This window comes from Sminthopsis crassicaudata, chromosome 4 (genome assembly GCF_048593235.1).
Source record: "Sminthopsis crassicaudata isolate SCR6 chromosome 4, ASM4859323v1, whole genome shotgun sequence".
NCBI classification, from domain to species: domain Eukaryota; kingdom Metazoa; phylum Chordata; class Mammalia; order Dasyuromorphia; family Dasyuridae; genus Sminthopsis; species Sminthopsis crassicaudata.
The window spans coordinates 439,038,787-439,053,670 of record NC_133620.1 but is presented as its reverse complement, the minus strand read 5'-3'; the positions used below and the strand labels follow the sequence as shown (position 1 = coordinate 439,053,670).

At 48.5% G+C, this 14,884-nt stretch overlaps 1 protein-coding gene across 1 annotated transcript in view; it reads left to right on the top strand.

Moving 5' to 3' along the window:
• The window catches only part of NOTCH2 (notch receptor 2), a 164,346-nt gene extending 151,140 nt beyond the window's left edge, over positions 1–13,206 (top strand). The window contains 11 exon segments of the mRNA XM_074263252.1: positions 521–1,026; positions 2,776–3,129; positions 4,067–4,151; positions 4,153–4,210; positions 4,383–4,593; positions 4,814–4,910; positions 5,371–5,539; positions 6,270–6,571; positions 7,053–7,200; positions 8,042–8,139; positions 8,676–13,206. Of these exon segments, the coding sequence (XP_074119353.1) occupies positions 521–1,026; positions 2,776–3,129; positions 4,067–4,151; positions 4,153–4,210; positions 4,383–4,593; positions 4,814–4,910; positions 5,371–5,539; positions 6,270–6,571; positions 7,053–7,200; positions 8,042–8,139; positions 8,676–10,052 (3,405 nt within the window). The 3' untranslated portion in view covers positions 10,053–13,206.
• The last annotated feature ends 1,678 nt before the right edge of the window (positions 13,207–14,884 follow it).

Below are 14,884 nucleotides of genomic sequence, written 5' to 3'. Positions count from 1 at the left end.
GCATGAGGGACACTTGGGTGGTTGAGATTCTTTAGTTTCCCCAGGGTGATTTATTTCTCCTTTTAATAACTCCATGTGTTCCCATGGTAATTAGAAAAGGTAACCTAGACTTGGGTATGGCAGGAAATGCTGTATCATTATCATAGCACCACAGGGCCCTAGATTTAGAGTGTAAAGTTCCTTTGAGGATATTTAGCCCATATTATGTAGATGAATAAAATCCCAGAGCCCAAGCTCACTCTGACGGGCCTGATTCTCATGGTTGGAAGGGATCTCCCCATGGCAAAAAAAATATATATATATGTATGTATATCCCGGTTCCTGTTGTTCAGTACTGCCGTCCCCATGTCCTTTAGATTTACCTTCCTCTAGTTTAGTGTTGTTTCCTGGGACTGGCTGAAAGGGGAACAGCCCTCGCTCCTTGAGCAGACCCCGTCTGGATCAGCAGACCCTGCCCCTTTGCAGACCTCCCCACAGCTTCCCTGCTCTTACCTCGGCCTTCATTTCTTTTTCTCCAAAGGGCTTCTCAGGGGCAAGATGCCAGAGTACCTGTGGACACATGAAGTGCAAGAAAGGGGAGCAGTGTGTGCACACCACCTTGGGGCCCCGCTGCTTCTGCCCTCGGCCCGAGGACTGCGAGACGGGATGTGCCAGCAGCCCCTGCCAGCACGGCGGCAGCTGCTCCCCTCAGAAGAAGCCCCCCTACTACACCTGCCAGTGCCCCCCGTCCTTCTGGGGCAGCCACTGCGAGTTCTCCACGGGCCCCACCAACAGCCCCGCGCCCACGTGCCTGAGCCAGCACTGCGACGAAAAGGCTCGGGACGGCGTCTGTGACGAAGACTGCAACAGTCACGCCTGCCAGTGGGATGGGGGGGACTGTTCACTCACCATGGAGGACCCCTGGGCCAACTGCTCTTCCCCCCTGTCCTGCTGGAATTACATCAACCATCAGTGCGACGAGCTGTGCAACACGGCCGAGTGCCTGTTTGACAACTTCGAGTGCCAAGGGAGCAGCAAGACGTGCAAGTAAGGGCCCCGCGGGGGTCCCGGGAAGCCCAGCGGCAGCTCTGTCACTAACCCATGCCGTCTCTCTCCCTTCTGCTCCTAACCGCTCCGGCGCTTCAGCCCAAGCTGCCTCTGCTTTGTAGACCTCCCCTGCCGGGGCCGAGCCCCTCACACCACCCTCCCCTGCTGACCGAGGCCCGGGGGACGCTGGTCCACCTGCACACTCACCCCCTTCTTTCTCTGCTCTGCCTGTCTCTGCCTTCTCACTTGCTGCTCTCCTGACCTCCTGGGAGAGATAACTTTTGGAAGTGGTGTAGCCCTGCTCCTAGGCGGCCTCGTACGCTAACCTGCTGCAGGATGGATGGAAAGGTCTGTACTCCCCTCTGCTACCCCTCTCTTTCCCATCACCCACCTTGGGTTCCCCCAGATCCATCAGGAGTTTCTAGTTAGATAAAAGCCCCTTGGGGATTTGCAAGGGAGCCGTGGTGTGGAAAGCACCCCACACCACCCAAAACCATTAGCAGGGTTATTTACCGCCTAGTTAATATTCATAATTTAATTTTAAATTTTTATTTGGATAATTTAATTAAAATTGATTAAATAGTTGATGATCTTTCTAGTCCACCTAATGGTTAAGGCAGCAAAGAATAGAAACTCTTTAATGCCATTATATTAGGCTTTTCAAGGCGATTCTAAAACTGCGTTTAATTTGACGGTTTACAATCCCATGGCATTAGGTTAGAGCAGCTAGCTTCTGGTCATGAGGGAGGACACAGTCAGAGAGGCAAAATGGACTTGCTCCAAGGGACACAGCTACTTAGTGGCGGGGGTAAAAATCAGATCCTCTTGCTTTTCACTCCCTGACGCAGTGTTCCCCCCCTGCATCTGGCAAATAATGCCCAACTGGTATTCTCCAAAAGCTTCTTAATCAGGAGCAGCAGTCGCTACTGTAGTATTACTCCTAGGGCCTGACATTATGGGGAATAGAACCTCCTCCTGCTCCATATCCGGCTCTGTTTGGGGAAGAAATGGTTCCCAACTCTCAACTGTTCAGAGCCATTATCCGAGTCTCATTTTTCTCATGATTATTTTTGACATTAGAGGGCGATGGAAATCAGAGGATAATGAAAATAAAAATTGAGAGAAACCAAACTAGCTGATTTTTGCTTCTCCTCCCCCTCCCATTTTTTTTGGCTCTAACCAAATACCTTTTGAGGAAAGAGGTTGAGACTTGAAAATGGAATTTGAATTAAGCCATGAATGATCAAGAGTTGGCTTTTTACTCAAAAAAAACTTAGTTGAACACAGAGCACATAGTATCCTGAGACAGGAACTGGGAGTTGAGACCTCACCATTCATTCATTCTTTCTCTTTCATTCAGCATGTATTTACTGAGTATCTGTTCTGTGGTGGGCACTGTAAAGATCCCAGAATGAAAAAGTATAAATTCTTCATGCTTACACTCTTGTTGGAAAAGGTGATACCGAGAAAGCCTTTCAGTAGTAATATAAAGCAGGGTATTATTAAGGCTAAAATGAGGGTGTGAATGGTACGGGAGCTGAAAGAGTAGTTGGAGGAAGGCCTTTAAGGGAAGAAATGGGACAGAAGCTAGCCCTTCAGTATGGGTAAGTGACCTGGTGATAAAACAGTTATCCTCCCTCCTGAGCCTTTATCCCCTCTCTCTCTCTCTCTCTCTCTCTCTCTCTCTCTCTCTCTCTCTCTCTCTCTCTCTCTCTCTCTCTCTCTCTGCCCTGCCCGCCTCTTCCCTAGATATGACAAGTACTGTGCCGACCACTTCAGTGACAACCACTGCGACCAAGGTTGTAACAGCGAAGAGTGCGGCTGGGACGGGCTGGACTGCGCCACCGACCAGCCCGAGAACCTCGCGGAGGGCACCCTGGTCATTGTGGTGCTGCTGCCCCCTGAGCAGCTGCTCCAGGATGCCCACAGCTTCCTGCGGTCACTGGGCACTCTGCTTCACACCAACCTGCGCATCAAACGAGACTCTCAGGGGGCTCTCATGGTGTTCCCCTATTATGGCGAGAAGACCCCAGCCAACCTGAACAGAAAGTCATTGATAAACCGGAGATCTCTCCCCGACGAGCAGGAGCGGGAAGTGGCAGGGTAGGCTGATGGCCGGATTTATCATCATCATCATTATTACTAAAACATGGATACAGAGATCCCCTCGAAGTCCAAATTTCAAACAAAACATTTTAACTCGGTCCATAAGATATGTTGTATCCAAAAGAGACCATTGACTTAGAGCAGCATCTGCTGTCTGTCAGACAGAGAGGAGGTCTTATGGCTGGAGTTTCCATGGAAGGGAGAATCATACTTACGTGATGTGATTTGCAATCAGTTCATATCTAGCCTCACACATGTTCCTTTGCACCCCCCTAAGCTTCACAGGTGCTTAAAATTCCACTGGAAGTCATTAAATCTTTTTTAAATTGAGCATTAACCTCTTTAGGAGCCCTTTAATATGACAATGCCCCAGGAGTAGAATAGCTCATTAAGCCATCAGTCTGAGTTAGTTTACCCAAAGCCTGTCAGTACCTTAAGGAAATAAGGAAGGAGAAGTGTCTAGAGCATGCAGTGGGTTTGTAAAGGCACTCGGTTGTCTGTTTTGTTTTGAGACAATTGGAGTTAAATGACTTGTCCGTTAACAGCTAGGAAGTGTTAGTGTCTGAGACCAGATTTGAACTCCGGTCCTCCTAACTTCAGGGCTGGTGCTCTACCCACTGCGCCACCTGGCTGCCCCTGAATAAAGGCACTCTGGTTCTACTAAGATCCAATGGACAGTGTTGGGGATAAATATGTAAAGCTTTGGCTGAGGTGTCCAAAGATTTTCCTGAGTTTGGTCTAGTGCCGGCAGACAGGGGCTGGGAACTTGGGTACTTAGGGGCAGGGGCCAGTGCCCGAGCTCTTTCTAAAAGCAGTGCCCAGAAGGGAATACAGTGATGACAGGCCCAGAGGAAACAGGGCTCATTCATCCCTCTGATGTGGTGACTGCCAGACTGCTAGCTCACCCCCTGCTCTCATCCTCTCCATTACACAGCTCCAGAGTATTCCTAGAGATTGATAACCGCCAGTGTGTCCAAGCGTCAGACCAGTGCTTCAAAAACACGGATGCCGCTGCAGCCCCTGCTGGCCTCTCATGCCATCCAGGGCACCCTCTCCTACCCTCTCGTGTCCGTCTTGAGTGAGTGGTGTGGGCACTGGCTGGGGTGGGGAGCAGGGAACAGCATGGGCTGGCGGGGAAGGCTCATCACTGCAGAGGAGAAGGGAAGATGTCTGGGTTTTTAAAAAGACAGGGATGTCATTGAAATGTACCATGTACCTGGCTAATCTGTGGATCCACTGGGCTTCTCCAGGTGAGTCTCTGGATCCCAAACCAACCCAGCTTCTCTACCTGCTGGCTGTGGCCGTCGTCATCGTCCTCTTGGTAATCCTGCTGGGAGTGATCATGGCAAAACGCAAGCGTAAGCACGGCTCGCTCTGGCTACCTGAAGGGTTCATCCTGCGGCGGGATTCCAACAACCACACGCGCCGGGAGCCCGTTGGACAAGATGCGATGGGACTGAAGTAAGAAATGTCTCCTCCTTGCTCTTGACGGAGCCGAGAAGCCATAAAACCCAAACTAGCCCTTGTTAACCTTCAGGTCTTCAGCTCCGTCCACTGGGTCACATTATTCTGGCTGTTCAGACTGAGTTATCCTTAAGTCACGATCCCTGTCTGGGCATATTTACTCACTTCGGGTCAGCCTGTGACATCCTCCTTTTTTCTTTGTTTAAAAACTCTTTAGAAGCCTGTCGGTCCAAGTGTCAGAGGGCAATTTAATTGACTCCAGCACCAACGACCATTGGGCTGACGATGGCGCACCCCAGCCTAAGAGAAGCAAGGTAACAATCTGGAGAAGCCGTCCCATTCTCTCTAGACTTGGGGATGCCCTGCTTCTGTAGAAGGAAGATGCCCTGGAGTGTGTGTGATTGGGGGGAGGAGAGGGAAAGGGTCTTCCATAAGGGACTCACCCATAAGGAGAGAGACCGGAGCTTGGTCCTCATGCTTCAGCAGGAAAAAGTCCAACAGCCTCCCTGGCTCCCACGTGCCCTCTGGCCACAAAGTTAAACCTGCTGGGCAAAGAGCCAGTCTCATCCTGGCTCTGTTTCTCAGTGGTCTTCTTGTAAAAAGTAAGAGGACTAAGAAGCTCATTTTGCATACCCTGTGCCTTGAGCGGAGGGCCAAAGGAGAAGGTGGAGCAGGTGGTGAGTCCCCTGGGAGAGGAGCAGGCTGTGTATGGAGATGCAGGGGACTCCAGATGCTCGTGTTTATTGGCAGTGGGCATTGTTACTTTCTCTCCAGGCGGAAGACCAAGCTTTACTTTCAGAAGAAGGAGACCCAATAGATAGACGCCAGTGGACACAGCAGCACCTCGAAGCTGCGGATATCCGGAGGACCCCGTCCCTAGCCCTTACCCCACCACAAGCCGAGCAAGAGGTGGATGTGCTGGATGTGAATGTCAGGGGACCAGGTTGGTGCCCGGAGGACTCTTCCTCTAAGTGCTTTCTCTAAGTGATCCCCTCCCTAATTCTGATGTTCCCCCTCTGGAAACATATAATTTTATATAAATTATAAACATAATATGTCATATAAGTTACATGTATTCTACATATAAATTAATATTATACATAATAATACAAACAGCATGGGCACATGCACAAGAATCTAAAGAGGAGGAGACAGATGTCCATGCTTCAAGTAGAGCACATTCAGATAGAAAAAGCCTTGAAAGACATCCTGGGGACATGAAGAATAGTGTGTGGTCAATGGGGGAAGATGGAGGAAGGTACAGAGATAGGAAATACTTAGTCTTCGAAATTAATAGAATAAGTCAGTTAAGCCAAAGAAAGAGGAGGATATAGTTGGTGATTCTGAAATGTTCAGGTCAGAGTTGGATTTTTAAAAATTCTTTTGTGGGTTATCTTACCTTTACTATTTAGGAGCTTGGATAGAGATGTCATTTTGATTAACAATGTTCAGATCGAATAAGGGGATGTATATACTTCTGTTCTTGTTGCTCTTTCCCAAGAAAGAGCACCAGACAAAAATGCCAAAACTGTGCTGATGCCCTAGTATATAAGTGCTCCGGGGATCTCCTTTCCCCAAATTAGAACTCAGGCCCAGCAGCGTCCAGCTGCAGCGTGGCCCCCGGAGGACGGTCTTCCGTCTCCTTCAGAATGCATCTCTGTCCTCTCCCCCAGACGGCTGCACCCCGCTGATGCTGGCGTCCCTCCGAGGAGGCAGCTCCGACCTGAGTGAGGATGATGAAGAAGCGGATGACTCTTCAGCCAACATCATCACAGACCTGGTTTACCAGGGGGCCAGTCTCCAGGCCCAGACCGATCGGACCGGGGAGATGGCTCTGCACCTTGCGGCTCGGTACTCGAGGGCAGATGCTGCCAAACGCCTCCTGGATGCTGGGGCAGACGCCAACGCCCAGGACAACATGGGGCGGTGTCCCCTTCACGCCGCTGTGGCTGCTGATGCTCAAGGTGTTTTCCAGGTAAAGTGTCTGGGAGGAAAGGACCAGAGAACGCCTCATAGTCTTTTAATGCTCTATACTTCTCAGAGTGCTGCATGGTAGCGTTTCTGTGAGAAAAGTAGAAGCAGGTATATTCTCCATTTTCTACATAACAATGTTAAGGCAAAAGAAACAAATGGAGTCAGTAGCTCACATATTTTGTTCAATTATGTTCACTCCTGTCCAACTATTTATGACCCCATTTGGAGTTTTATTGGCAGATACTGGGGTGGTCTGCCTTTCCTTCTCCAGCTCATTTTACAGATGAGGAAACTCCAGGCCGGGCTCTAACCATTACACCTTACATATTATTTTAGAGCCCAAAGGGACCCCTATCATTTCAAGGCCTTTGTCTCGCCCAAGATGGTAATGGGGGGTCTTTCATCCCCGTCCCACCCCGCCAGCTCGTTGTCCTGATGCATTTTTCTGCCTCCGTCCCATGACCTGACCTGTCCCCTCCCAGATTTTGATCCGTAACCGTGTGACAGACCTGGATGCTCGGATGCATGATGGGACAACGCCGCTGATCTTAGCCGCCCGTCTGGCCGTAGAAGGGATGGTGGCTGAGCTGATCAACTGCCAAGCAGATGTTAATGCAGTGGACGACCATGGTAACCACAGTGGGAGGGATGATCTGGGGGGGAGCTGTGGCCTCCATGAGAATGCCAAGGAGTAGGACCCTTTGAGGAGGGCTAAGTTGGTCACTGGGGACTAGCAAACAGAGCTGTAGATTCCTGGCCTGTCTTCCATGTGTATCTCCGCAGCAGTTGTGAGGAAGTTGGTCCGTCACCTCATCACAGCCTTCATCCAGGGTCTAATTGTAGTGCACGATTTCTCATAAATCCATAGGGACTCACCCAGGCAAGCTCCCAAGACTGCCAGTGCAGCACTGGGATCCATTTTTGTCCTCAGCATAGAGCGCTTTCCTTAGAACCCCACATGCTCCAAGCCTTGTGGGACCTTTGACTTTATTTCTGAGGGACCTTTCACCACTGATTACGATCCCTCTCCAACTTAGTGGCGCTGCAGTGGCTGAGAAATAATCCACCTCCCGGCCCCTCTCTGGCTGAGCGAGGCTGCTTGAAGGTTGGCTGTGGGCCTAGCCTAGCCACCAAGGACTAGCATCGCCTTCCCATTACTGTGATGTGGAATTGATGTGATACGGTTGGCCTCTGACAGCCCAAGCTCAGAACCACTGGCCAGCTAGATCTTGGGCCTGGTTTTTTGTGTGCACTTTCTAAAGGCGTCTCTGAGATCCCAGGAAGATGAAGGCCCCCTTGGGCCATAGTCTTCCTGCTGTCTCCTAAGGGAAGTTTCCTGAGTCACCGAAGCTTCTCGCGTACAGCAGCATCCTTCTGGGTCAGGAGGGGGGGTCTCTGGTCATTAGGCGGATCAGGAGCCCAAGCTTCCCGATCTCTGTCTCCTTCTGAAGTGACTTTTCCCCATGTGCAGGGAAATCTGCTCTCCACTGGGCAGCTGCTGTCAACAACGTGGAGGCGACTTTGGTGTTGCTGAAAAACGGGGCCAACAGGGACATGCAGGACAACAAGGTACAGACCCTTCTGGGGATCTTTGGGAGCCTAGACCGCTTTCCCCATGCTTCCTTCAGTTCTGCGGGCTCTCGGGCTGTCTCTCTCCCCTTCAGAAGGCTGTGACCATAGGAAAACTGAGCAGAAGCATCCAGCTTGGCCAGGGCCCCCCAACAGGCCTGAAGGAGCAGCAGCTGCCCTGTGGGTGCTTCACTGGCCCCTGGCTCCATGGAGGCTCTTTGCACGTTCACTCTCTCCCTCTACCTTTTTCCTTTCTCTGTCCCTCATGTCCCCCCACTCCTCATTTATGCTTCTCTGTTGCTTTCCTTGCTCTTACAAACTTTCCTTCCCTTTCACCGTGATGCTCATGCTTGGTCTCTAGTCTCAGCGGGTGCGATGATCTTGTTCTTGCTCTGGCCCTCGCCTCCCTTCCTCTTGGGCCCCTGGGAAGTTGACCTGCTTTCTTAAACAAGCAGAAGTGTTGGCCAGATTCTTGGTCCAGAATGGCCTGGAAGATGTCCCTGCTAACGCATGTCCTCTGGGGCCCTTTTTTGCAGGAGGAGACGCCTCTTTTCCTTGCCGCTCGAGAGGGCAGCTACGAAGCAGCCAAGATTCTGTTGGACCATTTTGCCAACCGGGACATCACAGACCACATGGACCGCCTGCCCAGGGACGTGGCTCGAGACCGCATGCACCATGACATCGTGCGCCTTCTGAATGAATACAACGTGGCCCACAGTCCCCCTGGGGCCATGCTGACCTCAGCCCTCTCCCCCGTCATCTGTGGAGCCAACAGGTCTTTCCTCAACCTGAAACACACCCCCGCGGGCAAGAAGCCCCGGCGCCCCCACGCCAAGGGCGCCGTGCCCACCAGCCTGCCCAACCTTGCCAAAGAGGCCAAAGATTCCAAGGGAGGGCGGAGGAAGAAGTCCCTGAGCGACAAGGGCCAGCTCTCAGAGAGCTCAGTGACCCTGTCCCCGGTGGATTCCCTGGAGTCCCCCCACACCTACGTCTCCGACACCACGTCTTCTCCCATGATCACATCGCCCGGGCTCCTGCAGGCGTCACCCAGCCCGATGCTGGCCCCCGCCGCGCCAGTCCACACTCAGCACGCGGTGTCCTTCTCTAACTTACACGAGATGCAGGCCCTGCCCCACGGGGCTAACACCGTCCTGCCCTCGGTCAGTCAGCTGCTGCCCCATCATCACCTGGCCCCCGCCGGTGCCGGTGGCAGCTCGGGCAGGCTGCACCCGGTCGCCGTCCCAGCCGACTGGATGAGTCGGATGGAGATAAACGAGACCCAGTACAATGAGATGTTCGGAATGGTTCTGGCCCCGGCCGAGGGGGCCCACTCCGTCCTGGCCCCGCAGAGCCGGCCAGGGCAGCCTGACGGGAAGCACGTGGCCCCCTCCCGAGAGCCGCTGCCTCCCATCATGACTTTCCAGCTGATCCCCAAAGGTGGAATTGCCCAGCCCGCTGGGGCTACCCAGCCACCCACTTGCCCTCCGGCTGTGGCTGGTCCCCTGCCCATGTACCAGATCCCTGACGTGGCTCGTTTGCCAAGTGTGGCGTTCCCCACGGGCATGATGCCCCAGCAGGATGGGCAGGCAGTTCAGACTGTCCTCCCCCCATACCACCCGTTCCCCAGCTCTGTGGGTAAGTATCCCACGCCCCCGTCCCAGCACAGCTATGCTTCCTCGACCGCCGCCGAGCGGACACCCAGCCACAGCGGCCATCTTCAGGGCGAGCACCCTTATCTGACCCCCTCCCCAGAGTCTCCCGACCAGTGGTCCAGCTCGTCCCCTCACTCTGCCTCTGACTGGTCCGACGTGACCACCAGCCCCACTCCCGGGGGCTCGGGCGGAGGCCAGCGGGGGCCCGGGGCGCACATGGCCGAGCCCCCCCCACGCACCAACATGCAGGTGTATGCGTGAAAGGGCGACCCCCGGGGCCAAGACTGAACTGACGGGCATGTGGTTAGTGCTGCTGATGAACAAAATGAAGGTCATCCAGGATGAAAATGAAGAAACTCTGGAAATGGTTCTCCCGGAGGGAGGGACTCTCTGCGTCCTCCGATGTTAAGTGGGGGACCTCGTTGCCTATCTGTCGGGGGCATTGCTTTCCTGGGGGGTCGGGGCTCCTTCCTGCCCACCAAGCCATTTGGGAACTCAGAACTGTCGATCGCATCGTGCATATTCTTTCCCCTTTGGGGACCTGCCAAGTTTTCCGATTCCGGTCTCTCCTTTTTCACAACTTGAAATACACGTGAAGCCCTGAGTTCCTGCAGCTTCTGCAGTTTGACCAGAAGCCAGAAGTCCCCTCTTGAAAACTCGCGCCTTCCGAAAAAAGGCTTTCCTTGCCTTAGCCTTAGACATCCCTTCCCCTTCATTAGGTGCTAGCATTTCTGCACCTTCTTATCAGTAGTTCTCGTGCCACATGTCTCACCTGTGGTTTAACCACACCTGTATATGTTCTAGAACTCTATGTATGTATTTAATGCTTTTAATCATTCCTGCCCAGGAAGGTGAGTTTAGTCTTCTCTTTGCATCTGCAAATGCCCCCAGGAGCCCCATAGGGTTTGTTTCGGTTATAATGTTCACCGCAACTTTGCAAAGTCTATTTCTTCAAGGAATGTCCATATCCCATTCTATTCATTGTCTTTTAACCAGAGGGAGAATGGAGGGGCGATATGTTTTTATTGCAAGGGGAGCGAAAACGTTTCCCGTTTCCCCACCTGCTTTCCAGTGTCAGCCACCTTCAGTGGGGGAGAGTGGTCAGGACCACATAAATACGCGTAATTATACATGGACAAAAAGAGAAAGGACCTCTTTCATTTCTGGGATGTCTGCTTCCAGTGGGTGTTTGGCCCACTCTCTTTACTCACTGCTAGAAGCTTGAGCCTTCTTCTGCCGTATTCTTTTCTATTTCACCTTCCAGCTAAAAGTTCTCTATCAGACCCATGGCTGTTGGACTCTTCCTGCCGTTCACCTCTCCATGAAGAAGCCCAAAGTCAAAACACCCTGTGTGACCTCCCTGCCCAGTGCTCCCTTCGTAATCTTCTCTCTAGTTCCAGGTCCTTAGGCTAGTTTTCCCTCCCTCCCATTTTATTCTGTGTACACCTTTAAGCTTTCCACATCTCTCCAGAAAAAATGGTCTGTTCTCAGCCCACTCCCAAAACTTGCCACGTGAACCTGTGGGAAGCATGTTGGGCCATGGCAGCTGCTCTTTTTGGAGACACCCCAAATTAATCATATCTGTTTAGAATAAGTAGAACATCCCTTTTTGAAGACTAGTATCTAGTCTTTCTGAAGGATCCTCCCTTCATGGATGCTAAGAATGGCAAATGTATTTGCTTCCGTGGCTTTCGAATTGTAATTTCACCCTCATTTTTAAAAAAATTCTCTAGGTCTGTCCCAGTTTTACCCTTGTCACTTATGCATGGGCAGGCCGTCCAACCTCAAGCATTAACCAGCACTTAGGCCTTCTTCATGCTCTTCACTAGATCAATATCGTGACCGTCAGCCTTAGCTGTAGGACTGGGAATATTTGTTCTTCCGATTGTTTAGAGGATGATCCCTGATCCTGTATGTAAAGCCATAACAGACTCCTCACGTTTCCAGAGACCCTTGGGAATTCATTCTTCCAGGTCACTTTGTAGGTATTCATGGGTGAATTATCCATTTGGTAATAACTGCAGTCCTTATTTCTATCAAATCCTAGAGGTGTAGCCTGAAGTATCTCATATGGCTGTATGTGGAAACCTGCCCATTTGGGGGGCAATTAGGACTAGCAGCGGATGACCAAAGGGTCCCACTAAAATCTACAGCAATATTTAAAGCTTCCAAACTCCATTAACTCTGTTTTTAGGCCGGGAGAGATTAATAAATCCCTGCTGGAATGAGAAGACGTTCAGCTGATTTTCTCTACCTTTCAAAATCATCAGCAAGAAAAGTTCTTGAAGGGTGAATATCTTTTTGATCAGTTTGTGTTTGGTTTATTCTGTTAGCCAACTTCAGAGGCAACTAGATAATTGCATTATTTACCTACTTTAAGGGAATACAGTGGTACTTCATCTGGAATGATTCAGATGATTCAAAACTGTTCCCAGATAGGTGAGCCTAAATGAAAATTGTTTCCTAAATTTAGGCTATAATTAATCTACTTTCCCTATCCACTACTGTCTAATTTTCTGCCACCAAAAGTGCCAGCAATTTTAGAAGCCCATTAAAAATGTAAAGATAAGCCTAATTTTTTTCCCTCCTTCCTTAAGAGCCCCATGTTTGGGGTCTTAGAGTTGTAAAGTTAGTAGGCAGTCAAAAACAACAAGGGTCCCTAAGCAGTGTGAGAACACTGCCGACCACCAATTTTAACACCTTTGTTAGTGTTTAAAGATCCCTTCTGTCTATAATCACAAAGTGTTTCCAATTGTAAGAAGATTGAGAAACTCTTTCTCTGCTGTTCTCTGACTCGGTTTTTGGTGAAGACTGTTTTCTTACAGAACACAATTACCCATCCCCCATGTGTGGTATGTGATTTTTAAATTCCGTTGATCAAACCTCCTTTTTTCCTGCCCTAAAGAGCAGGAATTTTGCAGCAGTCAATTCTGACCTACATTTTGAGGGAACTTCTAAGGGAAGAAGAGACTGTGAATTGCACATGTTGGTGCAGATAATCAATGAGCACGCTGCTTAGGTACAATCCATGATCTTTATTTCTGTTTTTCTGTAGTAATGAACCAAAGGTATAATGTTCTCTTTTTTTGCCTTAAGAACCTAAGTACATTGAATGTATGGCGACCGGCTGGGGGGGAGGGGCATATCTGCTTACCTTGTTGTTTGTATCCCCCATGGATAGCTTTTTTTGGTACTCTATTGTCCCTCTGTTTCCCCTGTTTCTTTCTGTTAAAGATGGTATTACCTCTCTGTTTATGAAGAACCCATAACTGTTAAAATGACCGCATTTTCCTGGTAACAATCAAGAAGATGCATGCCTTGTTTTTACTTTTTTAAAAAATTTACTCCAAAAGTAGTTATGAGATTTATATGAAAACATTTTTATCACAAAATAAAAAGCTTACGTGTCACAGTTCATGTGACTTTGCATTCTTCTGTTGTTTAGTCCCATCCACTTAGATTGACTACAGCTCCTGCTGACAGATGCCTTAGTGATGAACGCTAACTTATTGTTCTCAGAAAGAATATATACACGGTGCTGCTTCTCCTGTCCAGAACACTAGCCACTGCAAGGCCGTATTGGAGTTCTATATCCTGTTCTTTTCATTGCAGACAAAATACATTTCATTTGTAATGAAAAATGCTCCTCTCGTGGAAGGAACTAAGTTTCAGCAAACTTTCTCAAAGTTCTCTGATTTACAATCATATCCTGTCCAATAGGAAAATGAAACAGCTACCAAAGACACTACTGGACACTTAAAACATCAATGTGTAGTGGGGGACTGGGAAGAGCAAACATTCTGTGGGAGGGTTTGAGAGAAAGAGAAAATAAGACATGTACAATAATAAGGGGAAAGAAAGCATGGACTTCAAATAAAGAGAAAACCAGCACGTAGTGGAAGAAGTTATTGCTGAAATGTAGAGAAATTGGAAGAACAGAAAATGAAGGCAAAGGTAACAATGAAAAGAATAAGTAAAGGGGCAAGCTCTCTTGACCATATACCCACTATTTGGAAACTTGTGTGGACTTCAATATGCATTATATAATTTAAAAATTTTAAATATATTTTTATATTTTAAATTTATAGATTATTATATATTATATTATAAATATAAATATATTTTATATATAAATTAAAAATAAATTTATATATATGTATGTATGTATGTATGTATATATATATAAATATAAACTTTAAAATTTTAAATTGTTTGGAATAAATCTGGGTCTCCAAACTGGAGAATTCTCTAAACTGAGGTATTAAAATATATCTTAAGTACTGGTGATTCTTTAAGACATAGATCCATCCAAATGACATCAGACTAAATAAAAAGTAATATCTAAAGTAGAAGGCAGTCAAACTGCTGCCTGGGATAACTTGTGGGTGATGAAAACAACCTCATATATTTAAGCAGCTAGACATTTGTAGATGAGAATTAGAAAAAAGCTGGAATAACCTGTTTGCCTCTGCTTTCTTATCCATAAAATGGGGATAACAAGACCTACTTTGTAAGGTTGTTGTGAGGATCAAATGAAATATTTGTAAAGTGCTTAGCGCAGTGCCTGGAACACAGAAAGTGATATGTTAGCTGTTATTAAATAAGATAGGATGAAAAGTTGGAGGAATTTTAAAATGAATAATAGAATGCATTTAAAATGTTTTAAAGTGTTGACATTTCATTGTAGTAACCAGAAGCAAGGAAGTGAGCAACGAACTCTGCCATTATTGTGGGCTAATGGAATAATGACTTTAACATCCTTCAGATTCTGAATCTGTAAGTCATATAAGGGTTATGACCTGTAGGGTCCCTGAAAGTTCTGAAGATCATATGCTTGATCCTCCCAGTGAAAAGATGGAAAACTACTGATTTTTGGAGGTTCAATACTTATTTCAGGTCATTATAATAATTTCTATAGAACTCGACAATTTGCAAAGGGCTTTCCCTAACATTTCATCTTTAGAAATATTCAGACAAAAAGGAAAAAAGGGGAAAAAATTAAAGCTCCCCAAAGTATGTTATCAAATATTAGCATCCCTTGCAATTGAGAAAATTCACAGAAAAGGCATGACCCGACTAGAATCTCCAGACTC